At 40.8% G+C, this 13,422-nt stretch overlaps 1 protein-coding gene across 1 annotated transcript in view; it reads left to right on the top strand.

Moving 5' to 3' along the window:
• LOC146606988 (NACHT, LRR and PYD domains-containing protein 12-like) overlaps nt 1–11,263 on the top strand; it is a 36,864-nt gene extending 25,601 nt beyond the window's left edge. Inside the window, exons 11-12 of the mRNA XM_085349145.1 lie at nt 10,497–10,624; nt 10,984–11,263. Of these exons, the coding sequence (XP_085205271.1) occupies nt 10,497–10,624; nt 10,984–11,263 (408 nt within the window). The remainder of the gene's footprint in view (nt 1–10,496; nt 10,625–10,983) is intronic.
• Nucleotides 11,264–13,422: the final 2,159 nt, after the last annotated feature.

Here is a 13,422-nt window from a genome sequence, read left to right as displayed (position 1 = left end):
AATAACAGCCTGTGTTTTTCAGCTCTTTAGGAGTCAGAAATGAGAAAGACACAGACTGCTAACCTCTCCCTGCAGGAAATAAGCTCCGCCTCTTCCTGTCCTGTATATGAGTGATTCTGACATGAGACACAATGAGTTTCCTGTTTATTGTGACTTAAAGCGAGCAGCAAAGACACTAAACTGTGTGTTTCCAGCTGAAGCTGCTTTTTGTGTTGCTCCCACAATCCTGTCTAAAACAGTCAGTGAGGAAAACTCAATGTGACTTCAGAGTGACAGAGGTAAGCGACTCATGTTGTAACTGACGTCAGACGCCGGAGATTTTGGCGGAAAATTAAAGCAAACGGTAGTTTAGAATTGAACAAATTCCTTTAAGCTTCAGTATTACCAAATACACTTATCAATAGTCTTCTAACTAACAATATTTGTCTAAATCATCTCCAACACCCTGGAGAACAACGGGGAGAGTTTAAAGCAGGGGTGTCAAACTCAAATACACAGTGGGCCAAAATTCAAAACTGGAACAATGTTGCGGGCTAACATTAATATTTATTGAAAAAAAATCTTCCTCCAGATATAAGAATCAATCTTTTCTTATTGACTCAAACACGTTTTGCTGAAAAACTGAATATGGAACAAGCAAAGCTTAATACTAAACGATATATATATAGATATTAGCTGTATAATACCAGTAGGCCAGCTCTAGTAGTAATTTGGTATGGCTTCGCGGGCCAAATGTAATTACACTGCGGGCCAAATGTGGCCCACGGGCCAGAGTTTGACACCTATGCCTTAAATGATCTGTGAAAACAACTGTGGACAGTGAGAAGAGGATTCTGTCAAGAACATCTGCTCACAGCTTTGTCCACACTGACAACAAGACTTCCAAACTTTGGATGACATTTGGGAACGTCCCTGAGATCAGTGAGAAGGCAGGGTTACCCTGGTAATGGGAGCCTGGGGTGTTGGCTTTATTTTATACTCATTTTAGTTTCCTGTGAGCAAATATAAGCATTTATATTTCTGTGTGATTCTTTAACATGACAACACTGGAGACAGAAATGTGTACCTAGACTGAGCCTTTGTTTGAATCCTTTGAAACATCAGCGCTGTAACATGAAAGCACAGTGAAAAAACTTATTATCACACCAAAAAAAACCAACAACACTGAAACGGACCTGTGCAGCAACTGGGAGAGTGCTCAACGTGCTCTGGGATCAGTGGAAATACAGAGAATAGCTCCCAAAATGATCACCAACATCCTAAAAAGCTAACAAAAGCCAAACAGACGCTCTGTGTCATCACAGAGACATTTAGATGTTCAAACTTAGCATTCTTGAAAGAAAAACAAAAATCTGCTATTTATTTTCTCTTAAATGAACGTATACTTTGATTCTTAAATGAAAATGCATTGGCCCTTGTATATAATATAATATGCAATGTTTCTTACAAATACTGTTAAATGAATAATTCCTCACTGTTGTTCATTCTTCTATTAATGTAAAAATGCTCATGAATATAAACATTTCTTCTAAGGTCGTTTTCAACAGTTGTTCCTGAGTTAGCAGCTGGAGCTTTTGATAACCAGCAAGGCACCAGAAGCCTTTCAAACTTTGAAACCAACGGGTGCTGCCCCTCGGCAGGCTTCCAGAAAATGGCTGAATAGTAAAAGAGAGGCGGGTTTTAAGGGACAGGAGCTAAACTTGTTTTTGATAAACTGAACATCTGCAGGCTGTCAGTACAACATGAATAGGGATTGTTTTTGGACTCTAAATCATATAAAGCAGGTCTGTTGCTGGAATAATCAGACGTGCAGAAACATGACTTGATCCTGGAGTATAGCAATAGGGACAAACGCATATCTGCAGAAGATCTTCATTTAAAAATGAATCGTATCATAAAAACATGCCACCTGAGAGTCACCAGGAAGAGATGGAAGGAAACTGTGACATCTTGGTCGGATGTCCGGGGAAGTTCTGAATTGTTGCTCTTTGTTAATTCCAGCAGTTAATTTAATTAATTTTTGTCGGGGGCGTGTACTCATGGGTGCAAAATGGTCCAAAAATACTCCAGAGTGTTTATTGAGAGCAGAGATCAGGTGACCCGGAGGTCCATTTTCTCATAGACTCTCATAGACAATCAGACATGTTTTTATAGCAGAGGAGTCGCCCCCTGCTGGTCAGATTTAAGACACGTCAGCTCTGGGTTCAGATTTCAATCCAGATTAAAATCATAAAGATCCAAGAGCAGAAAAAACTGTAAAACGAGTGTTTAGAGCAGACTGAAGGAATTTCCTGTTGCCTTGCTTTGCTTTTTACGAATATGCACAGTTATTACAAGAGATCTATATGACTGGAAATAAGTATAAAAAAACACTACAGGTCCACTTTAACTGTCATCTGCAGTTAGAAACACGTGGATATCTGAATGACATTTCCTGGCTGACCTGAAAGCAGCATTTTTGCCTCTGACAGGATTGTGAAATCCTCTGATTAGTCATCTCTGATATATAGCCTCCATTTTAAATAAGGCACCATGTGCTCTGTGCTGCACTGGAAATTTACCAAAGCATTTCCTCTTTATTTGACTCTGTACTTCTGCTTTGCTGGATTTCAGAAGGATACATTGTTTTACACACTGTAAGACATTTATTCACTCTGTACTTTGCATGCTAGTATTTTTAGCACCCTCAGTCTAGTTTGCATCCTTGCTATGTCATCTCACCACTTTCCAATATATAATAAAACCCACAATATCATTTACCATAAAAGCATATAAAACCTGGTGCACAGTTGTACATTAACATACATCAGCATGATCAGACTTTAAATATTTTTTCTTAACTTTATATTATATAATGTTTACTTTTAGTGCACTTAAAAGTTAAGCTGTAAAAGTGAATGGGCTGTTAATGTAAATGACCTAAGATTAGTTAGCTGATAGCTTACCACTCCACTCTCTCATCCACTGAGGATCAGCCGTGGCCCAAAATACTATGATTTTGGCATATTTAGCTACAGCGGCTATAGAAGCTTCGTTATTCCTCTATCCTTAACTTGTACTTATCACTATGGTCACTAATGTAGCATTTAAGTGATTTCTCTTGTTTATGCTGTATTTTAGTAGGTTGGTCTATGAGCACAGGCATTATTAGACCAACGTTTGTAATCATGAGGTCACTTTATGCACAGTAATGTCTGTGAGTCAAACGCTGAGGTTGCAGACTCCTCTGGACATTCAGTTTATCACACTTTTTTCTACTCTTGAATCTGGATGTGTCATTGTGGGCACCCAATTAGAAAAAAGCTTTCTTAAAATGGGAGGGGCTAAATCTGCTGTTTCCGACAGGATGAACTGGGGGCACAGTATCAGATAAAGGATGATTTTGATCTGTAAATCATGCAAAGCTACTCTATTAGAGAAATGGAGCTGGAAATAAGTCCACTTTAGATATGATTTCCTAACCTAACCTTCATTTAGGAGACCAGTGTTTATCCGGTGGTCAGCCAGCAGGGGTGTCAAACTCAAATACACAGTGGGCCAAAATTCAAAACTGGAACAATGTTGCGGGCTAACATTAATATTTATTGAAAAAAAATCTTCCTCCAGATATAAGAATCAATCTTTTCTTATTGACTCAAACACGTTTTGCTGAAAAACTGAATATGGAACAAGCAAAGCACTCCTGAAACAGAATAAATTATTACAAATAAATTATTACAAAATATTAAAAAATATTATGGATACTTTTGTTGTTAAAATGTTACCTCTCAACCAAGTTCTGCCTTTTATATTTTTAGTAGTGTGTCACACAAACAGCAAATATTGTCAAAAAAAAGTAAGTGCGTGCTGAAGCACCCCCAAAAATGAACCAAATGTGGCAGGATGAATGTTATCCTTCGGTCCAACCCACTTTCAGCCTGGCCCATTAGGGGGCGCTGGTATAAATAGTGGCCATTTGAGTGTCTCTGCGTCGCTTGCCTGTGATCTCCTTTTTGGTCACCTGACTTCCCCTCGGTGTGGTGGAGATCATTTGCGGGTTATTCTTCTGAAGCCCCCATCGTGGCTGGTCGTAGCTATAGAAGCCTCCTCTGAGCTATTCTGCTTACGTTCTGTGACCCGGCTTACTTGGTACGTAATCAACTTTTGTTACGCTCTCTGCCTTCTATTGTTCTTTTATAGTAATTATTTATTATGTTTCGCAGGAAGTGTGGGCCTTAGTTTTGCGCCAAGCTACGCGAACTGAAGTGCTGCTGTTTTGCCTTGCTGTGCTTTTACCGTCTGTTCCCGTTGTGAGAATTCTTTCCCTGCTGCTGTCAGCTTTTACAGTGGACGTCGGCGTGGACAACGGCCATATGCATGCCGGTTATCGGAGTCAGCTGGCGTGCATATTGATTGACTGTTAACTTATCGTCGTGTGGACGGCAAGTTGGAGCAGTACGGCGATTCCGTTTGCTCCAGATTTTAGAGTTTTATTCAGATTGTATGTTGTTTTATTGCTTTTTGATTTGTAGTTTGGATTTTCTGTTACACCACTGGTGGGAGGCCCTTTTTCTAGCTGTAGATCACCAGTGTGGTCCTGCAGTTGGGTTATCCCCCGGTGCTACACATTAGTTTGTTGTAATATATTAACATTTTCTTTGTTTCTTTTATTCAGATGCGGAGTGCCGACGTGGAGGAGACTAGGGTGCCTTGGTGGTGGGATCCCTTGAGTGTACACACCTGCCTTGTCTAGTTTATTAGTGTGAGTGTGTGATAGTGTGTTGCACTTGTGTTTTGGTGTGTTTTCTTTCTTTAGTTGTGTGTGTGGCATCCCTGCCCCTCCACTGGTAAGCCTCAGCTCTGAATACCTTTTTAAGCATATTTGTATTTGAATATTTATGATTGTTTTTATTCGGTGTTTTAAATAATTACCAATAAATTGTCAATTTGTTTATTATTGAACCTCGTCTCTGGATTGAGTATAGCGAACCTAAGTGCCTTTTTGGTGATTTAGTGTCATTTCCAGTATTCTCTGGGTGAAATTCCCAGGGTGGCGTTGTCGTTCTTTAAAACTGAAGAGTATTTACTTTATATCCCAACCTCGTCTCGCCACACAAAGCACCCCAAAAATGAACCAAAGCACCCCAAAAATGGGCTAAAATCGCCCCTGTTAACAAATAATAGCCCAACAGTCACTTTTATGCTTACTGTAGCTGTTAGCTAAAAACACTAATTTAGCCTAGTTTGCCCTGAATTCAGCTTTAACAGACATGATCGACTGTTTCCAGTAGAATTCCTCGTTGTCATCTTGTTCCCTCTCAGAGCCCCGTATGCTTGCAGAGACCCCTACAGTAGGGAAATGTGCCAAAGAACGTCCAAAACATTGCATTTTAGGTTTATTTATGCCTTACACACAATCCCAACTCTTTAGCTAACTTAACAACTTTGGCTAAAGTCTATAGTTAGTCTTACTCGTTTGTACAACATTTCTGGATCGCCACTGTTTGAAATGATATGACATATGACTCTCACTGAGACAGCAAACTTTGTAGAAAACACAACACTTCTGATTCTCTATCTAGCTGTTTGGTCACAGCTGTAGATTACATTATAAGTGGTTGTTCACTCTTGTCAATAATTACATTTCTAAATCCTATTTGTGCAGTTACATGTAAACAAAGTCCAATATTGTATCTAAATGATTGTGTTATGGTGGGACAGTTTCCAAATTTGTTGTATTATTGTACTAGGTATGACTGTGCAAGAGTTATCTTATCTTCCTTGCTTGCACCACACTCTTTGCAGAAATGGTGCACAGCAGCACTGCATCATGTTATTGTGTTGTATAATATACCAGAACTAATACAAAGCAACATCCATGTACACTATAGGTCCATGCCAATGTGCCCAAATGGGACCTCCATAAATGGTAAGGGGCGCAAAGGCACTTTAAGACCAGTGGGCACACCGTCGGTGCACATCCGCTCGGATGCTTTTTTTCTATTCATTTATTTCCCTGTTTATTTATCGATGCACAAAAGCAATTATCTCAGAGACACCATCCTCTTAACAGAGACTCAAATCAGGAACCTGCAGATTATTAGTCAGCAGCTTTAACTTCCTGTCTTTGTCTCACTAAACCTTCCACGTGGAAACTTGAGCTGCCCACTCAAGCACAGTAGGCTTTAACTGGCTCTGCTCAAGTCACTTCAGTATCTGAGAAACTGTCTCGATGCATGCCAAAGAACACTTTGACAATACGCTTGTGTTGAGTCAAATCCACCACAAGCATATTCTATGGCAGTTTAATTCCACTCCACATAAAAATAGTCACGTATTATTTCCCCCCACCACACTTCCTGCCAGTAGCTGGTGCCCCCACCCACAGTGCATTAGTGGTTCTCTGTGTTTAGTGGCTCACTCTGGGCGGCTGCTCGGTGGGGCCCGGCCCCCTGGCTCTGTTGGGCCTGTGCTGCGGGTGGGGTGCCCTCAGGTCTCGGCCCTCTGGGCCCATTTACTGCTCAGTAACATTTAATATCTATTATTTACTACTACTTACTAGCCTACTTACTGCATATTATTGGTTGTTGCTGTGGGTTCCCCACTGTGTTGGTTTTTCCTTGTGTTTTTCAGCAGATGATGAAATAGATTTTCAGTATTTTTTCTCTCTTCCTCTCCATCTATTTCTCTTCTTCTCTATTTTTCCCTCTTCTTCTGTTAACTTTCTCCCCAGCTTATCTTTTTTCTTCTTTCCTGACCCCCGTTCTGATTCTAATGACTCAAAATAAAGTAAAATCATCATCAAATATGACTATCAAGTGGACCAGTATAGCAAAAACCATAATGGTGGCAGAGGCCACAGAGCCAAGTGGCAGGATTTTCAACGTTCAAACCAGATAAAAAACAGAAATTAAATGGTGTTAAAAGCCATGAATTAAGGCAATTCATTCACAACATAATTACAAGTTTTACTGGACGTTAATATTTTTCTCTTTTTTCAGTGCAAAACAAACTAACAGTACACATGATGCTGGCAAGTTAAAATGTCAGTGTCTTTTATAGATAGCATGTCTAGCATCATAGTTTTATAGATCACGTAGTCAGGGTAAAAACTCCATCTCTGATTATTATTGTACATGACTGTGACATGCAGTGGGCTCAGCATCATGATGAAGGCGACCGGAGGAGATAGTTTGGTAGACATCGATGTTTTGCCGATGAAGGCTCATGTAGCGGTCCTCTTTGTCCTAAACAACAATTTACACTGTCATTTACATTTAATTAAAGTGCAGCTTAAAACACAGACATAATGCACTGCAGCCTCGGCACAATTAAGTGTAAAACAGAACTATGGAAAACTCACAAACATCTGGCGAGTTTCAGATCCTGTTAAGTTAGTTAGACCTGATCTGTTTTCTCTGTTAGGATAAAAACATCAGAGGTCATGGGGTGAAAAATACCTCAAAAACAAGACTAGCTATGTCTACAACTAATGTGTGGTGTTTTAAAAGAACCTATGAGATACTTTGAACACCACAGTGGCTGCTGTATGCAGTAATGTGCTCAAGTGATTTCAAAGGGTCATTTCATGAGTTTAAGTGCGTCAGTAAAAGTTTTCACCTGCGAGGATTTCTCCTCAGGCTGTAACCACAGGTTATCACAGCCACACTGATGAGTGAAGCAGCAGCAGAAATGATGGGAACTGTAGCCATGAACTTCATGCCAGAAGAATCTCCATCGTCTGTTGAATGTTGCCACACACACAAAAAAACTTCATTTTGAAAACATGAAAAGTCACGAAATTTGCATTAGCCTGTTATATTAAAGTGGAAAACATGTTTATCTTTTCATTACATTAGAGTTTCAATTGCATCATTCAAACATTTCACTGATGAAATAACACCAAAGTTGTGATTACCATTTATCATAACATTATAAGCATTTTAAACTAAAATAGCGTGTGTTATGGTTCAAAATATTGGGGATGGAGACAAGAGAAAAAACCACAATAACAACACTGGTCCGGTCGGGTTGAGTCAAACGATGATTTTAATGAACACACGCGTGGGAGATGTGTCATGGCTACTGAACGGACCCACGCGCAGACAGTTCTTTCAAGGAAACAAAAGGGGATTTATTTACAATAGGGATCACCTTAGTGCAAAATATATGTACAGTGAGTTGGGAGGGGGTCCAGGGCTCCAGGGAGAGAAGGGGGGGGGAATCCACACACACGCTTCCTCTTCCACTCAGTCACCGCCACCGCTCCTCCGCACACACGCACTCCTCTTCAGCCGCACTCGCTCCAACACTCCACACACTGCCCCACTTGGACAGGTCCGGTGATTCGGTCCAGAATCTACAGACAGAAGGTCAAAGGTTAGTTCCACAACATAAAACACGTGTAAGCGATTCTTCTTTGAATATGCCGCGAGCACAAACTCAGGTGGTTCGACGTTCCAGCGGTGAGCTGCTCTGTGCCACTGCCTTAAATAGCAGCTGGGGAAATCAGCCAGATCAGCCGCAGGTGGACACCATCCACAGGGGTGCGTGGGCCAAGAGTGAGAGCCCGTAATGAGCTCCACCCAGGCAGAGAGGAGGAGGAGAGACAAAAAACTAAAACTAACAACAACAAAACCTGTAGCCAGCGTGGGCCAACCAGAGAGACACGGGGACCGTGACAAGATGGGCACTGATGCAGACAGCCTCAGATCTCAAAATGGTGGAGCATTGCTCAAACTCTTATAGCCTCTGGTGCCTCCACCTTATCATAAAAAGCCTAAACATTCACATGCTTTCTCTCACACAGCGCCTAAGCTACGACCTTGGCTCCCCGTCTATCTGCTCCTGCTGAGATGGGGCAGAAAACTCCAGTATATTCTGTTCTCTTCTAATCAGACAAATAAGACAATAACTTTCTGCGAACAGTATTTCTTATAACTCAGCAGTATAATGCATCATAAAACAATATCATTCATTCACAACAAGTCAGCAGTTTAATGTAATGCAAATCAGTTTAACTAATGCAATAGTTATCAGCTTCTTCTAATTCAGGAGAATAATGCCAACTAAAACTACATAATAATTCACCATCTTTAATTAGGGGTCTAACATGGCATAAAATAATATTATAATCTAATACGTGTTACGTCATCAAACCGCTTCATCCAATCACTCAGATACTTACAAAGTTTTGACTGCATTACCTTTAAAATTTGTACGAAGATGAGCATAAAATGAATAAAACTGACATGCTTGCATTTGTTGTGTAGTGCAACAGGTGTATGTGGCTGAGGGATTCCCATGATGCAATGCGTATTTCTCCTTCAGTCACCTTTCCTACTCACTGTGTGTTAATGCAGCTCTCTGCATTGAATCATACCTGTTATTAACCTCTGTCTCTCTTCCACAGCGTGTCTTTATCCTGTCTTCCTTCTCTCATCCCAACCAGTCGCAGCAGATGGCCCCGCCCCTCCCTGAGTCTGGTTCTGCTGGAGGCTTCTTCCTGTTAAAAGGGAGTTTTTCCTTCCCACTGTCTCCAGACTGCTCACTCATAGGGAGTCATATGATTGTTGGGCTTTTTCTCTGTATGTATTATTGTAGGGTCTGCCTTATAATATTGTTGTGATTTGTCGCTGAGAAAATAAAATTGAATTGAAAATTGAATTGTGAAGGCCACACCAGAAGCTACACAATTGGGAAGTCAGTAACGTCAGACACCAGCATCTTTATTTTGATTTTAATGCACATTTCCACAAACATAAATAACGACACATGTCCCATAAACAATTTCTGGTTAATGTTTTACTGGTGCTGGAGGTCTGTTGGACTGCTGAGGGTAACTGGAGAGAAAATGATGTGTTGTTTTCATTGGACGTTAAGGCGTCTGGGAAGGGATCTCAGACCATTTACATCCTGGGCCATCTGACCTCAGGAAATCACATGATAAGGTGGGGCCAGGTTTCACAATGAGCTCACCCGAAACCCTGGCTGATTAGGACCCACACCCGCTTTCACACCTTGGCTCATGTGATTAGGTAGAGGATCATCAGGGGTCCTTTGTCCCTCTTTGGGGGGAAACTCCCACTGGTTTTAAGTCTGGGACTCCCCACCATTGACCCTTAGAACTGAAGAAGCTTCTCGGATGAGAGGTGAAACGTCTTCAAGCAACTCAAGAAGTCCAGACGCTTTTCTTTCCAAGCTCCTTAGACTACGATGACCTGGATGACTGAGAACCTTCACAGACTTAAGTATTAAATTAATAGTTGGTTTTCATTCTTTGTTTTTAGATTTTTTTTTTCTATTCGTATCCCCTCGTGTATTTAACTGGCCAGTTCAGTCCAATTTACTTTGGGAAATATTTAATCTGAGGTAGGGATGCACCGATACCGGTATCTGGTATCGGCCTCGATACCGCATTTTCTAAAGTACTCGTGAAAAGTTCCCCGATACCGAGGACCGATACCACGGTCTGAGACCTGTCTATGTTTGAGCGGCATGTAAGGGGTTAATCACAGGCGCCGAGTGCCTGCCCCCAGGCCCCGGCTGCATCTCAGAGCTGGGAGAAGGCGAGGCGAGACAAGTCAGCCGTGTGGAACTATTTCAAAGTGAACGAAGACACGAAAACAAAGGCGGACTGCAAATTGTGCTCATCGAAATTGTCCAGAGGAGGCTCTAAAGGTAGCGCATTTAACACAAGTAATTTAATCAAGCACCTAAAATCCCAACACGACAACGAGTACAAAGAGTTTGCCCATGCTTATTTACCCACGCTTATTAGCACAGAGGAGCATAGCTGATGCTAAAGCAGTGGGACGGAAAATAGTTGGGCATTTTAAACATTTTAAACGCCTTAGCCTACTCCCGCCTCGAGGACATTCAGGGACAGCTCAACCAGCCAATAAAGAGACTGCAGCAGGACATACAGACACGCTGGAAGAGCACGTATTACATGACATCAGTCCTATTTTTCCACATATTAATACATTTATGAATTTTGTGCAGGTATAAAGATCGCTTCTTCTCCAACAACACTGCTCCAGAGGCCAAGCTGCACCTGAAGCAGGAGCTTCTAGAGGTGAGGCAGAGGGGAGTCGGGCAGAAGCTGCAGAACCTCCTGCTAAACTGTTCCTCAAGGCCCAGGCTGCCGCTGGCAGCAGGTGCTGCCATTGAGCTCGACACATACCTCGGAGAGGCCCCAAGCCCTCGTGAAGACAGTCCTCTGAAGTACTGGGGTGTCAACAAAATCAGGTTCCCCACTTTGGCTAAAATAGCCTGTAAATAGCTCTCAGCCCCATGTAGCAGTGTGGACAGTGAAAGGCTTTTTAGCTCAGTGTCACACATTATAGATGAAAACAGAAACAGTCTGACTGCTGATGATGCAGAAAAGCTACTTTTCTTAAAAAACCCTGCCACTCACTGTTTCTCTCCATTTAGTGAGTCATCTTAGACTTGATGTTAATACCTACCTCAGTTGCACTGACTGCCACAGTTCTATGTCAGTGGATGTTGTTAGTTTATTCACATATTGTGCACTAAATGGCAAAGATGTTTATTAATGCCCCTTGTGTTGTCCAAAGCGGCAGAGTTTGAAATAAACTGAAAAATACTTGAGTTGCACTGTCACTGTTTAAATTTTTTTATAATTATTTATTCTGTAATATGTTGCATACAACATGCTTTTCATTTTAAATAAATGTTCTTAATTCCAAACCAGTCCCTTGTTTGTTTGTTGTTAAATTATAGGACTAAAGCTGTTACCTGTAAATTTAAATCGTGTTTTTATTAAGTACTCGGTATCGGCGAGTACTGAAATGCAAGTACTCGTACTCGTACTCGTTTCCAAAAAAGTGGTATCAGTGCATCCCTAATCTGAGGTAAACATTTTGCTTTTCATTTGACCCCTGACCTGTCTGCTGTAATGCAGGAGGCAGGTTTATGACCTATACTGCAGCCAGACACCACAGGAAGCCTTCCTCCATGTTTTCTTTACAGTAATTGATTCAGCCAGTTTAAGTCTCCTTTGTTTTTGTGCATTAGATCACTGTGTGGGTTGTGTTGAGTGGTTATGTATTTGTAAGTAGCCATTATGACTTGACTAGTGGTGTTTATCTCTTTTAAGGGTCTAGTATCATCAGTTAATTAGTTTTTACACTTTGCAGGCACTTTGCTGTAAATACAACAACACTGCTGAAAACTCTAATTTAAATAATTACTACTGATGCACCTATCAAATAAACTAACATTTGCACAGGTGTTGAAATGCTGGACTCTTCCTCTCCTAAATCTGTGGCAGAGAAAAAATGCTGCAGGAGTGTTTTTTTTACATGATATGTAAGAAAAATAAGAAAAAGAAAGAAACCCTGTGATTTTAATGTGAATGCATTACTGACATCTTATCCAAACACACATTGTGCACACCACTTTATCCCCTATTACAACTGCAGCTTTTATTAGTGCATGTTCACGGGACTTCTGATTCTATAGGGTCTTGACAAAAGTCTCTGCAATCAATTGATTACAATCAAGTGATTCAATTGAAACATGGAAATCAGCATTTCACCATTTTATACTATACATACATGTTTTGCTTTCAAGACTGGACAGGAGTGGCATGTGGGCGGCATTGTAGAGTGTGTTGACAGGAGGAAAACTTACACGCTCAGTAAATCACCCCCGTCACTACCTAAACCTCAAAGTCTCTAAACAGGAAGTGCATCTGCATGAAAGCTTCTGTTTTATATGCAGACAGATGACCTTTTGATGTAAAACCTTTCTCTGTATCTAGAGAAACACTTTAACTATATATTCAACTATATAGTTTAACATTTGGTCCGTAACTATCATTTAAAAACAATAAAAAGGTTTAAAAGAATATACATATACTGTAAAGACTGCAGGTCAAACATCGTGCAGATACAGAAGGACCTCCTGGGGTCCAAAATGTCGCACTATTACAGAGCAATGCTTACAATAGTCTTGCATGGTTAGCCAGTTAGACAGATGCAAATGTTAAAGTGCTAAAACAGACATGTAAATAAAATACAACATCATGTTAGCAGCTTATTGGTATTAATGTCTCTTAAAGCTCTCCATGACCTAGCTGCATCTTAACTCTCTGAGCTGCCACAGTCTTATAAACCCACCCGCTGTCTCAGGTCAGCTGATCAGCTGTTCCTGAATGTTCCCAGGACTGAGCGTAAACTTAGAGGACATCGTGCTTTTGCTGCAGCATCTCTGAAACTGTGACACGATCTGCCTTTAGAGATTAGACAGGCTTCTTCTCTGCCTGTTCTTAAATCACTCCTGAAAACTCATCTCTTCACCCTGACCTTTGACACCTTGTAAGATGTTGGTTTTTAGTTTGAGTTTTTTAGTTTATTTTTGCTGTTTTATCTTGTTTTGAAATATAGGGCTGTTTACATTTTTTATGTATTATGTGTT

Source organism: Diplotaxodon limnothrissa, unplaced genomic scaffold, assembly GCF_057381915.1.
Source record: "Diplotaxodon limnothrissa isolate DT_005_m unplaced genomic scaffold, D_limnothrissa_male_GT1.1 unmapped_scaffold_1, whole genome shotgun sequence".
NCBI lineage: Eukaryota > Metazoa > Chordata > Actinopteri > Cichliformes > Cichlidae > Diplotaxodon > Diplotaxodon limnothrissa.
This window is presented reverse-complemented; position numbering and strand designations above follow the sequence as displayed.